At 50.1% G+C, this 13085-nt stretch overlaps 2 protein-coding genes and 1 long non-coding RNA gene across 3 annotated transcripts in view; 2 read left to right on the forward strand and 1 right to left on the reverse strand.

Moving 5' to 3' along the window:
* The window catches only part of HOXB3 (homeobox B3), a 41597-nt gene extending 38938 nt beyond the window's left edge, over positions 1-2659 (forward strand). Inside the window, exon 5 of the mRNA XM_055101111.3 lies at positions 331-2659. Coding sequence (XP_054957086.1) covers positions 331-1178 — 848 coding nt within the window. The 3' untranslated portion in view covers positions 1179-2659. The remainder of the gene's footprint in view (positions 1-330) is intronic.
* LOC117976429 (uncharacterized) lies at positions 262-7799 on the reverse strand. Its single transcript, XR_010110532.1, has 7 exons — positions 7121-7799; positions 5969-6038; positions 4795-5715; positions 3066-3154; positions 1565-1619; positions 1110-1172; positions 262-583 (listed from the first exon to the last, which is right to left on the reverse strand). It is a non-coding gene; the product is annotated as an uncharacterized LOC117976429 (long non-coding RNA).
* On the forward strand, positions 5656-8875 carry HOXB2 (homeobox B2). Its single transcript, XM_003827499.7, has 2 exons — positions 5656-7012; positions 7786-8875. Exons 1-2 carry the CDS (start codon positions 6622-6624, stop codon positions 8463-8465), a joined length of 1071 nt encoding a protein of 356 aa, XP_003827547.3. The 5' UTR covers positions 5656-6621; the 3' UTR covers positions 8466-8875.
* The last annotated feature ends 4210 nt before the right edge of the window (positions 8876-13085 follow it).

A 13085-nucleotide genomic window follows, 5' to 3' on the forward strand; every position in this document is an offset into this window, starting at 1 on the left:
GATAAGGGGGAGAAAGCACGCACGCGAAAATCCAGCCCTAAATAAATGGCCATGCGGCTCTGTCTGCGTGACATGATCAAATTTTCATAAGCTGGGGCAGCGAAAGGAGAACAGGTCTCTTAATAAATGCCACTATTATAGAGTGTCCGCTAATGCGACGGGCGGTGGGGTGGGGGAGTGAGAAGGAGGCGGGGACGCGAAGGGGAGGGCGGCGGGGACTCTGAGTCCAGGCCTGGATTTATTAAGAAACGATGCATTCAATTTCGGCGTGTTCAGTAATTATCTTTTATTTCATTTTCTCCCCTTCCCACCCCTCCCCCTCGGATCCAGCAGAGGGCTGTGGTGGCGGCGGCGGTGGCGGCGGCGGCGGAGGCAGTGGTGGCAGCGGGGGCGGCGGCGGCGGCGGCGGGGGAGGGGACAAGAGCCCCCCGGGGTCGGCGGCGTCCAAGCGGGCGCGGACGGCGTACACGAGCGCACAGCTGGTGGAGCTGGAGAAGGAGTTCCATTTTAACCGCTACCTGTGCCGGCCTCGCCGTGTAGAGATGGCCAACCTGCTGAACCTCAGCGAGCGGCAGATCAAGATCTGGTTCCAGAACCGGCGCATGAAGTACAAGAAGGACCAGAAGGCCAAGGGATTGGCCTCGTCGTCGGGGGGCCCATCTCCAGCCGGCAGCCCCCCGCAGCCCATGCAGTCCACGGCCGGCTTCATGAACGCCTTACACTCCATGACCCCCAGCTACGAGAGCCCGTCCCCACCCGCCTTCGGTAAAGCCCACCAGAATGCCTACGCGCTGCCCTCCAACTACCAGCCCCCTCTCAAAGGCTGCGGCGCCCCGCAGAAGTACCCTCCGACCCCGGCGCCCGAGTATGAGCCGCACGTCCTCCAAGCCAACGGGGGCGCCTACGGGACGCCCACCATGCAGGGCAGTCCGGTGTACGTGGGCGGGGGCGGCTACGCGGATCCGCTGCCGCCCCCTGCCGGCCCCTCCCTCTATGGCCTCAACCACCTTTCCCATCACCCTTCCGGGAACCTGGACTACAACGGGGCGCCCCCTATGGCGCCCAGCCAGCACCACGGACCCTGCGAACCCCACCCCACCTACACAGACCTCTCCTCTCACCACGCGCCTCCTCCTCAGGGTAGAATCCAAGAAGCGCCCAAATTAACACACCTGTGATGGGAAAGGGCGAACGAGGATTAGGGGATGGGGAGGAAGAGAGAGACTGTGGAGCTCTGGGGGCAGCCTGGAGGTCTGAAAAGAGGAGCCAGAGAAGGTGGTACCCAGGCTTCCTGGTCAGAACCGGCCTGGAGCTCCTTCCCCTCCCCCTGGCCTGAGAGGTTGCTTTTAAGTCTTCCACCCCTTGTTCCATCTGCCTGCCAACCCATCGGAAAGGAATCCACATCATATTGGAGATGACCCCATCAACCCCAGGGCTCCAGCACTACCAAGTTGGAATTCCACGCCCGGGAGTGGGGTAGAGGAAGACGAGACAGGAAGAGGCAGAAAAGCACATTTTAAAAACCAGACAAGATGGCTAGGCCATCACCAACCAACGGACTTACCTTACATCTTTGTAGGTAATTCCCCCCAAATCTTGATTTTTTTTCCTCAATTATCCTTTAAAAAATAAGAAAACACATTTCAAACCCAAAGGGCACAAAACACGTTCCCTTCCAACTTTCCCAAAACCTCAAATTTGTTCCCATTTATTTGAGGTTTATTGAGGTACCTACCCCCTCCACTTCTAGCCCCCGGTTTTTCTGCTCTAGAACATTCATATCTATACATCCCACCCCCATCAATTACAGTTTTTAGAGGGCTCAGGGATGGTGAGAGATCCTGAAAGAGCTGCCTATATTATAAATTATATACATTTTTTTTTTTAAGGAAAAGTGTGGAGGCTAGGGCAGGCAGGTTGTTAGGACTGAAGGTTTGCCCATTCTGCTGCCTCCATCTCAGCTCCAGCTCCATCCCCCTCTCCACGGAAAGCAGTTGGTGACACGAGGTTCTATACTTTTCTTCTGTTGCTCTCTTGACTTAACGTGAAAACAGGGTATATTTGAACAAACTGTCTGTCCCAGGCAGGGGCTGGGCAGGGCCTGTGTGCCTTGCTCAGCCTCCTGACAGGACACTTTTGTTGCACTTAGAGTTTACATTTTAATGGATGTAAAAACAACTGTGAGAGATGTCTGGGCCTGCAGAAGTCCAGCATTGCTCAAAAAAGCGTGTGTTCTAGTGAACATTTTCATATATATTTATTGGTTATAGCCTGTTAAAATATTTTCTTTTTTGTATTATTTATCCCCCTACATTATGTATTTATATGAGGGAAAAAAAGGAAAAAATTGTACTTTTTTAGTATTTACCTGTTACAAAGGACATTGTGTTTCCTGTCATGTAAAACCAGCTATTTTAGTTACTATTGTACTCTAGAAAAGAGCTGTAGATTTATGTTAAACTTGTACTTACGAACAATTGTAATTAGTTCTAAAAGGCATGAACTCAGCTCCTAATCGTCACTGTATAGTCCTGAATTTGTAGAACTAGAGTTAATTCCCTCTTGGAACTTTCTTTGTTCTTCAGTAGTTACTTTTTTCCTTACCTAAAAGGGTTGTCTGTCAAACAATTCTTGAATAAACTTTCTGTTATCAATTTTATCTTGTCCTGGTGGTCCAATTTAGATAGCAGAGCAAGGCTGCTGACTGCCAAATTTCCCCCAAGGGAAGAAGGACAAGGACAAGGACACTGAAGACCCTTCCCTGGCCTTTTTGTCCACTGCCCAGGTTCCTGTCTCCCCCTTGATATGTCTTAAGTTTAAATACCATTTTCTCACTCATAAGAGCCTGTAACATTTTGCCAACTTCTTCAGCTGTGGTTTAAGTAGCAAGTTGGGAGGTAATGGGGGACTCTTGGATGCTCTCTGTAGGTTTTTCTGTTTGGCCTGTATGCCTCTAGGTTTTTCATTCATTGACCTTTCGTCTGTTAGCTCCTTTGGCCACAGCGTCCATGCACCCCCCACCCCCCACCCCTTCCCACCACCACCAAGAAAATCTGGCCGATTACGGTTTCTTCCACGAAACCTAAACTTCACAATCCTCTTCCGGAGCTACAAAGAAGGTGTCACGTGACCCGAAGCCCAACCACCACTGGGTCTAAAATGAAAACAAAGAAAAATGATTAATCTAAAAAACAAAACAAAACAAAAAAAAAACTGAGGCCTAGACTTCTCAGGTCAAACTTTAAAACTAAGTAAAATTAAATCACTAAATAAAACTCGAGGCGGAGGGAGGGGAAGCACGTTCGATTTCCCCTGCCAGAGAAAGGGGAGAGGAGGGTGGGAGAAGCTGTTGGATCCAAGCGTAAATAAAACGGTCCCCAGGCTAATGTGCGGCTCTGTTTCCATCATCCTTGGGAAAACTTCATTTCTTAGTCGTGGTTCCATAAAAGTTTTATCACATTGGAGTGAAAATAGAGAAGGTCTGTCAAAGATGAAATGTCACCGCCGAGTCGCTGGAGCCGATAAGAGCGAGAAGACAGGGCGGCTGAAATATGGAGCTAATTCGTTGAAAGAGAAGCGATGGCTGCTTGCTGAAGAGCTGCATAATTCTAATTGTAAGCGATGTGCCCGCATTGCTTAATTAGGAGCATATATTTGGTGGTAGTGATGTTGGGGGAGTGAGAATCGTTCCAGGCCCTGCCTTAAAGAGAGGGCTGATTTTCATTTTTATGTTGCATCCTGGCAGTCCAAGGTTAGTAATTATAGTCTTTATGCAACAATAAATAACAATAAAAAAGCAACCTGAACTCTACACCCTCCCCCTTCCCCACCACCAAGTAGGATTTTAACTGGACTCATCCAAGCAGCAAGCAATTTAGCATTGGGTCAGGCTATAATTTAAAGGCATAAGAGCGTGCAAAGTTTGATTGGGATCAAATAACGCTCAAGGGTTTTTCTTTCTTTCTCTTTCTCTCTTCTTCCTTGAATAACATTTTCTGAATGATATAACTAGATGAAGCACCATGTTTGGCTCTGGGGCTGGGTTGGGTTGTTATTTATCTAGCAGGAAAGAGGCCAAGAAAGAGAATTTAGCTTAAGTTTGAAAAACAGAGCTTTGGCTCAAAGCTGGAATTGCAAACAAGAAAAATAAGAACCAACTTGGCTTGGTGTTCCCTATCCTTCTCTTTGGAAGATTCCAGGCGCTCAGCTAAAGCAGCCAAAGACGTGGGTAAAATATCCGTGCTGTTAAATTCACAGCAGGACGGGGGGCGGGGGAGGGATGTCTCTGAAAAGGAGGGTTCTCTTGGCCCCTTTTAACACCCAAGTTTTCCGCTGTTTGCTAATCTGGCCATAAAATCTGTCAGTGAGGGTTAGAGAGAGCTGTATTTCCTGCAGGGACAGTCTGCCCGAGTTGCCTGAGATAAGCTCTGGATCCTTCAGCCAGCTACAGAAGCTGTTGCTGAACTTTCAGAGGTGTTCAAGGGGGTGGCCAGAGGGAGAACCCACTCTCAGGCCTCCCTGCATGACTTCCAGACAGCTACTATTTGGATTATTCTATGCCCACCCCCATCCACACCTCTAAATGGCAAAAATTGTTTTCTCTGGAGCCTAGTTGCACACTACTGTCGCTGGCCACTTTGCCCAGGTCAGAGCAGCTCTCTCTGTTCTGAGCCCTCCAGAGCATGCCTCCTCGGTCCCTGCAGCCCCCACCTCCAACTCCCCTTTCTCCATCCTCCTGTCCCCCACCCTCATGCTTCTACTCAGACTTCTCTGTCCTTCTTTTTAAGTACTCACCACCACCCACGCAGATGTTACACTGACAGAAAGTTTCTAGTTCCAGCTCCGGGCTCAGTTGCCATTTCTCTGCTAACCAGCCTTCTCCTCCTGGCTGGGCAGCAGAGAGAGAGGAGGGGGAGGGGAGGCCAAAGCCATGGGAGTTCTCCAGGCAAACTTTCCACCCAACTTAGCGCTTTCCCTCTGTCCCCATTTCCCATCTGTTTCCCAGCTCTCCCAGAATCACCCTTCTCTTTTGCACCCCCACCCCCACCCCCAGGCCTTTTTAAGGGATGTGAAATTTTGGCTGTTCGCTCTGCTTTCCCAAAGAGCCAAATTCTTTGATGCAATCGGAGGGAGCTGTCAGGGGGCTAAGATTGATCGCCTCATCTCCTCTCCATCCGTCTGACCCACTTATTTAAAAATCTTCCCCCAGATCGACTTTTCATTTTCTGCTTTGAGGCCTAGTTTCCCACCAATTGCTTGGGGCTCAGAGTCTTGTGCCCTCTCCCCATAGTAAATTACAACACTCTAAACTTCAGACTATCTTGGTCTCCTCAAAATAAAATAAATTTTAAAAACATTTTCCCCCAGGAGCCAGAAATGGAATATCATCTCAGTGGTCATTATTTCCACCCCTACCATCTTCAGGGAATTCTTCCTTGTCAGGGATTTTTTTTCTTTTTTCTTTTTTAACTAGCACAATGGCAAAAATGGGAGGGAAAGTCTCTTTGTCCTAGGGGAAAATCTCCCCACCACACTCATGCACACACATAACGCTGATCTGAACTTTGAGAGTGCTCTAAGTTAAATCAATGGCTACCTCAGTTCTTGTTCATGTCCCTGGATGTGGATACAGATACAAGCTTGAGGCTTGAGTGGGTACATGCACATCTTAGACTCTGCCTGTTTTTGCGGGATGTCACAGAGAAGCATGGAAGCCTGAAAGTGAGGAAAGCAGGGGTACATAAGGGGCAGAGGCAGTGCTGCAAACACTGGGCAGAGAAGAGAACCCAGACCATACAGCCATGGAGGCCAGAGGCCCAAAAATGCCTCTCATGCTCCATCTCACTCCTATGTGTCTGCCTGGGAGTTCCTGTCCATTTCCCAAGATTTAACTGTTGTTTTTGGAGGGTAACAGGGATAGTGGTGTGATGATTGTAAATCTCTTTCTTATTTTCACCTTAATACTGACCTTTTTCAAAGAGTGGAAGCCTCTTTCGACTCCCTCTTCCTCCAACGCGGAGATCCTCACTCATCTTTTCCTGGGGAAGGGGAGAAGGGAAGGGGATGCTGCTGGCCATGTAAAGAAGGCCTTAATTTACTCTATTAAAATACTTGGAAAAGAGGAAGGTTTCTCCCTTAGAGTCTCTTCTTTTCCAGGCTTCTGAAACCTTCTAACCTTCGAAGGGGATGAGGAAAAGGTTCCTCTAGCTTTTCTGGAGAAACGGAGGCATTGGGGAGAGAGCATGTGAGGCACTGGTGTAGGAATGGGGGCTCATGGTGTCCTGGTCGTGGTCCTCTGGTGTTTTTGAATCAATTAAACCAAATAATGCTCTCTGTTTTCCACCAGGCCCAGACGAGCGATTGGCGGAGGCCGGTCCCGTGACCACGAATTCCCTGTAATTTCGCTGGAGTCCTGGGTTTAATAGAGAGAGTCCCCATACGCTTGTATTTATCAGCAATATACAATTATAAAGGCCCAAAATTAAAAAAAAGAGAGACCGAAATCTCCCCCTCCCAAAATCGCTCCATTACATAAATCTGGGGGGGGCAGGAGGGGGGGTCCCTTCCGATCCTCCCTCCTGACGCCCCCCCCAGCAGCCCCCTCCCCCACCATTGAAAGCCATGAATTTTGAATTTGAGAGGGAGATTGGGTTTATAAACAGCCAGCCGTCGCTCGCCGAGTGTCTGACTTCCTTCCCCGCTGTCTTGGAGACATTTCAAACTTCATCAATCAAGGAGTCGACATTAATTCCTCCTCCTCCTCCTTTCGAGCAAACCTTCCCCAGCCTCCAGCCCGGCGCCTCCACCCTTCAGAGACCCAGGAGCCAAAAGCGAGCCGAAGATGGGCCTGCTCTGCCGCCGCCACCGCCGCCGCCACTCCCCGCTGCCCCCCCGGCCCCCGAGTTCCCTTGGATGAAAGAGAAGAAATCCGCCAAGAAACCCAGCCAATCCGCCACGTCTCCTTCTCCGGCCGCCTCCGCCGTTCCGGCCTCCGGGGTCGGATCGCCTGCAGGTCGGTAAGCGTGGTGGGGGTGGGGTGAGGGGCAGCCAGAAGAGGGGGAGAAAAAGCAGTGGAAGGAGGTTTAAAAAAAATAGTGGCGAGCCTGTTGGGGTTCCTTACCCCCTCCATTCCTGGGATGGGGAAGTAGAATATCCCACTGGGGTTCAGGCCTGGCCGCTAACAGCGTCTTTTTTTTTCTCTCTCTCTCTCTCTCTTTCTCTCCCTATGGCTGATTTTGGAAGCTGGTTGGGGAAACGCCTTTTTTTCTGCTAGAAGAAAATGATTTGATTGAGGTTTTCACCCGTATCTGTGTAGGGGAATGAGTATGTTGTTGCTGGTATAGACCCTAGAAGCAGAAAAGATTCGGTCCTTTCTGCCCCAACTCTAGGAGAAGAGGAAGAATTCAGAGCTAGGGAGGAAGAGGGGTGAAGAACAATCTTTCTGACCCTCGCTCCGGTTGAGTTGGAAAGTTCCGAATTGAGGGGTCCACTGGGAGGGCTTGGGAGGGGGATCTGAGGTTCCGGCGCCGAAGGGAGCCGCTCTCCGCCCCCTGCGTGGCCCGTGGGCGGCTCTGAATGCTTTGCCCTGACCCGGGCCGGGGCTGTAGACTAGAGAGGGAGAGAAGAAAACCCAAAAGCAGTAAAGCGAGCGGCTTTGGGGTGGGGGCGGGGGTGGGGTGGCGAGGAAGGGGAGAGGTGATACTGGTTTTGGAGGATGGGGTAGTCCGAACTGAGGTTGGGCTGAGTACACGGCCCGCTATGACGCCAAGCCTGTTTTCCCTGCAGATGGCCTGGGACTGCCGGAGGCTGGTGGCGGCGGGGCGCGCAGGCTGCGCACGGCTTACACCAACACGCAGCTGCTGGAACTGGAGAAGGAATTCCACTTTAATAAGTACCTGTGCCGGCCACGCCGCGTCGAGATCGCGGCCTTGCTGGACCTCACCGAAAGGCAGGTCAAAGTCTGGTTTCAGAACCGGCGCATGAAGCACAAGCGGCAGACGCAGCACCGAGAGCCGCCGGATGGGGAGCCTGCCTGCCCGGGAGCCCTGGAGGACATCTGCGACCCTGCCGAGGAGCCCGCGGCCAGCCCGGGCGGCCCCTCCGCCTCGCGGGCGGCGTGGGAAGCCTGCTGTCACCCGCCGGAGATGGTGCCGGGGGCCTTAAGCGCGGACCCCCGGCCTTTAGCCGTTCGCTTAGAGGGCGCAGGCGCGTCGAGCCCCGACTGCGCTCTGCGCGGGGCCGGCGGGCTGGAGCCCGGGCCATTGCCAGAAGACGTCTTCTCGGGGCGCCAGGATTCACCTTTCCTTCCCGACCTCAACTTCTTCGCGGCCGACTCCTGTCTCCAGCTATCCGGAGGCCTCTCCCCTAGCCTACAGGGTTCTCTCGACAGCCCGGTCCCTTTTTCCGAGGAAGAGCTGGATTTTTTCACCAGTACGCTCTGTGCCATCGACCTGCAGTTTCCCTAACCCGTTTCCTCCTCCCGGTCCTTTCGACCCCCGCGCTCCTTGGCCGTCTACTGGAAAAATCGAGCCTCTCCCACCCTCAGTCGCATAGACTTATGTGTTTTGCTAAAATTCAGGTATTACTGAATTAGCGTTTAATCCACTCCCTTTCTTCTTCTAAAATATTGGGCACTCGGTCATCTTTTAAAATTCACACAGAAAAATTCCGTTTGGTAGACTCCTTCCAATGAAATCTCAGGAATAATTAAACTCTAGGGGGACTTTCTTAAAAATAACTAGAGGGACCTATTTTCCTCTTTTTTATGTTTTAGACTGTAGATTATTTATTAAAATTCTTTAATAATAGGAAAAGGGGAAAGTATTTATTGTACATTATTTTCATAGATTAAATAAATGTCTTTATAATACCAAAACGAGTGTTTGTGTTGGGACCTAAACTCTTTCCCCGCGGCCCCAAGGCCGGTCCTCACCCCTCCAGGACCTGTGCGAAGTTGATTAGGTTCAGCGGCCCATATGGCAGCAAAGCCTCCAGGGTCGGCGAAGTCCGGGTGGTACAAAGGTGACCCGATTGATGGCCGCTTCGCCCACGGCTCCGGCAGAAGTCAGGAGTTTGCAGGAAGCTGGGTCACCTCCCCGCCCCTCAGCAGAGGGTCTTTGGTCCTGAGCGGGTGGTTCTGGGGCCTCTGCTTAGAAATAGAGATGGGCAGGTCGAGGGAGAGAGTGTACAGCGAACAGAGGAGGGTGAAAGGAGAGGAAGCCTGTGGACAGTCTTCAGGGTCGTGGCAGGGGCAGAAGTTTACTGGAATTGGGAACAATCCAAGGGCTTCCTAGGCTTTTGCTTCTTATGACCGAAGCCGGTGTAGGACCTTTTTCCGAGCTCAAGAAGCCTAGGGACGCGAGGCCTGGGGCTTGAGCCGGGCCTCTTTGGGAGCTGTAGGTGGCTCTCCAAGGAGTGGAGTGGGGTCGGGGATTTTCTCGGGAAGCAGGGTCCCGCACCCAGGGATGGTAACTGGCTTCCAAGTGGGCAAGAGAAGAGGCCAGCTGAGAAATGTGGCGCTGCCGGGACACCCATGGACTCGGGCTGCTGGGGTTTGGGGGACCATCCAAGAAGCAGCCGGGCGAGAAGCCCAGGATGGCCCGGCAGCGTCGCGAGGCGCTGGACCTGCGGGGAGAGAAGGAGGAGCGAGGAGAGCGGGAGGGAGACAGGGAAGCAAAGACGATGCTCAAAATGGCGCTGGGGCCGGGCGGCGGACGGGGGGGGGGGGCGAGGGAAGAAGCTGTGGCCGCCATGACAGCCGCTGCAGGAGGCGCCGGCCCAGCCGGGATCTGCCCCCGCCCCTGCGTCCTCCCAGCTGGATTTTCCAGAGGCCAGGGAAGAAGGGGAGCCTGGGGAGTCCCACCTTCGTTTTAGTTAGTTTGATTTTTTTATTTTTAAAGTGGAGTCCAACGGACGCTGAGGACGCGAGATGGAAGGAGAGTCCGTGTGGATGTGGGAAGGGAAGGAGAGCGGCGGGTCTGCGGGCCTGGGTGTGCCTCATCCAGTCTGACTTTTGATTCTTCGCTGTGGGATTTGAAGCCAGGCCAGAGCTTTCTCTGAATGCAGACCCACCAGTCTTGACCAACAACTTCATTTTCCGTATCAACACCATGTCCTGTCTATCCCCCACCACACCCTGCCTGGTTCCTTGTAAACCTGGTAAGCGGGAAGCAAGGATCGATGTCCCCCATCTGCCTCCTGGTTTGTTCTGGGAAGGTGGAGGTTTAAAGGGCCCCGGAAAGCCATCCATCCTCCTTAGGTTTCTTTAATATTTCTCCCGCTCAGAAACAGACACTACGGGGCTATCTCCCCGGCAGATGCTGCCCTTCTCAAAAAGCAGTTTATTTCCTGGGCCTCCAGACTTTCCCCTGGACCAACAGGACCGGGATTTAGAGTACCAGTCACCCAGAGGCAGCAATTGTCAGGATAAGCCAGGAGCCAACATAGGTTGTGACACAGAGGACTAGACAGGCCCTTTGCATATTTTAAAATGGGTCCCTCAGTGTGGGAAGTACACACCTCTTAGTTAGCTGGAACTTAATCCCTTAAACTGTCTTAATATAGAATTCATCTCGTGCATTAATCTTACATCATGTTAAATTGCACTTACTTCTCTCATAAATAAATTAATATAGAACAATTAGATGTGTTATAATAATGTCATGTATCTCAGTTTATTTTCCCTCACAAAATATAGAGGTATGAAATAAATTCAATATATTAAAGTAGTAATACACAGCTTATTGGCTTATGTGTTTATTTTCCCCATAAATAAGGGAATATACAATATATTAAAACTATGCTATACATCTCATTGGGCTGTGTGTTTATTTCTCCATAAAATATGCCCACAGGCAGTGTTTAACATCTTAAAAATCACAGCACACAAGCCATCTCTACACTAGCAAAATGAACAGATATTTCAGCTGGGGCTTTGATTTCTATGGACAGTCAAACTAGATAATTTGGTCTAATTAAAAATGCTCTTGCAGCTAGCTATAGCAGGTTGTTACAAAGATCAAGAATATCAGAAGGATCTTGCTAATGTCCTACCTTCCAGTTTCTTTGGTCAAAATGAGAGCACCCTTCCTCAATGCCAAAAAAATGCAGTGTTGGCTCTGCAGGAGAGAATTCCTATCCCCCATCATGGTCTGCAGCACTCAAGAGCCTCCGATGCACCAGTTCTCTGCAGCCTGGCTGCTCCATGGACCAGCAGCATCAGCACTACCTATGAGCTACTTAGAAATACAGAATCTTAGGCCCCTGAATCAGACCTACTGAATCAGAATTTGCAGTTTAGCAGCTCCCCAAGTGATTTATATACACTTAAAATTTGAGAAGTACTGCTAGATCATAGTGCCACCTTGCTTTCTGCCTTCCTCCATGCTTCAGAATTTTTGACTCACTTTACCTGGCCCCTGCCTTCCAATTCTCCCAACCCAAACTAGTAGCTCAAATGGCAGGGAATCTTTGTTCCTGCCTGGGCCTGCATCAGTCCTGATTCCTTCCTGCCAAAGTAGTGGTGAGCCAACCAAAGGCTCAATGTACCTGTTTAGATTCAGGTACTTTGGATATCCTAGGGGTAAGAGTTCTTAGTCCAGGTGTTGTCTTTGGCTGATTATTGAAGAGGAGTTGAAACTCTTTTTACAGGAAACACACAAGTGTTGGTGGCTGTCTTCTTTCCAAATTTATGAAACTCACCGTCTCTGATGATACCACGGCAGAACAAAGAGGCAATGAATTTGCAGAAGGAAGTGACTCCCATCTTCAATTTCCCTACCCAATTCAGATTCAAGGGAATGCCTGGCAATTTGGGATTCATAAAGGATTGCAGTTCAGGATCCCTGTGTTCCGAATTAACTTCTTTTCCTTCCTTCATCTCTTGGGTCATCCTTTTTAGCTTGAGTTTTCCCAGTTGGCCATGGAGGAGTAAGGGGAAGAGGGGGTGGTTCCCAGATAGGGCAGCAGACCCCAGTGGTGGTGGCAGATTAGAGGGCAGCTCCAAGTGGCCGCACTCACTTATTCCATCCTGATTGGGGCAGGGTTCCTCTTGGGTCAGGACCAATTGTGAGTGGTCTGTAGAACAGAGTGGTTATAAATTCCCTGTGGTTGGAGTGGGAAGGTTTCAGTGCAACCCGGAAAGCTGCTCGTCAGTCTGCCCTGCTCTTAGTGAATCATTCTTTTAAGAAGCATGTCTCATTAATATTACAGTGAAAGCAAAGGACCATTAGACTGAGGAATTACTCGCAATCATGATAACCCTGAGTCATTAAAAAAAAAAAAAGTTAACTTATGCCTGAGCAAGTCTATTCCCCTTTCTGGACCTCAGTTTCTCTATCTGTGAAATAAATGTAAGAATTAAATGCCTCTAATGTACTCTACATTAATATATGTATATTCTTTAGTATATATTATTTAGTCTTCACAAACAATGTATTAACTGTTTATTATGGCCGATGTCTTGTGCTGTTAAGTAACTCTTGGTGTTTGACAGTGACCTACCTCACATGAATCTGGTGGGGCCATTTTAACAAATTTTCTTTTATTTTTTGAGATAGGGTCTCACTTTGTCACCCAGGCTGGAATGGAGTGGTGCAGTCACAGCTCACCACAGCCTCAACCTCCTGGGCTCAAGTGGTCCTCCCATGTCAGCCACCTGAGTAACTAGGAGTACAGGTGCGAGCCACTAAGTTTGGCTAATTTTTTTTTTTTTTTTTTTTTTTTTTTTACAGAGTCTCGCTCTTGTCGCCCAGGCTGGAGTGCAATGGCGTGATCTCGGCTCACTTCAACCTCTGCCTTCTGGGTTAAAGCAATTCTCCTGCTTCAGCTTCCTGAGTAGCTTGGATTACAGGCGCCCGCCATCATGCCCAGTTAATTTTTGTAGTTTTAGTAGAGACAGGGTTTCACCATGTTGGCCAGGCTGGCCTCAAACTGCTGACCTCATGTGATCTGCCCGCCTTGGCCTTCCAAAGTGCTGGGATTACAGGCATGAGCTACCGCAGCTGGCTGGCTATTTATTTATTTATTTATTTATTTTTGAGACGGAGGCTTACTCTGTTGTCCAGGCTGAAGTGCAGTGGCAGGAT

This window comes from Pan paniscus, chromosome 19 (assembly GCF_029289425.2).
Source record: "Pan paniscus chromosome 19, NHGRI_mPanPan1-v2.0_pri, whole genome shotgun sequence".
Taxonomy (NCBI): Eukaryota; Metazoa; Chordata; class Mammalia; order Primates; family Hominidae; genus Pan; species Pan paniscus.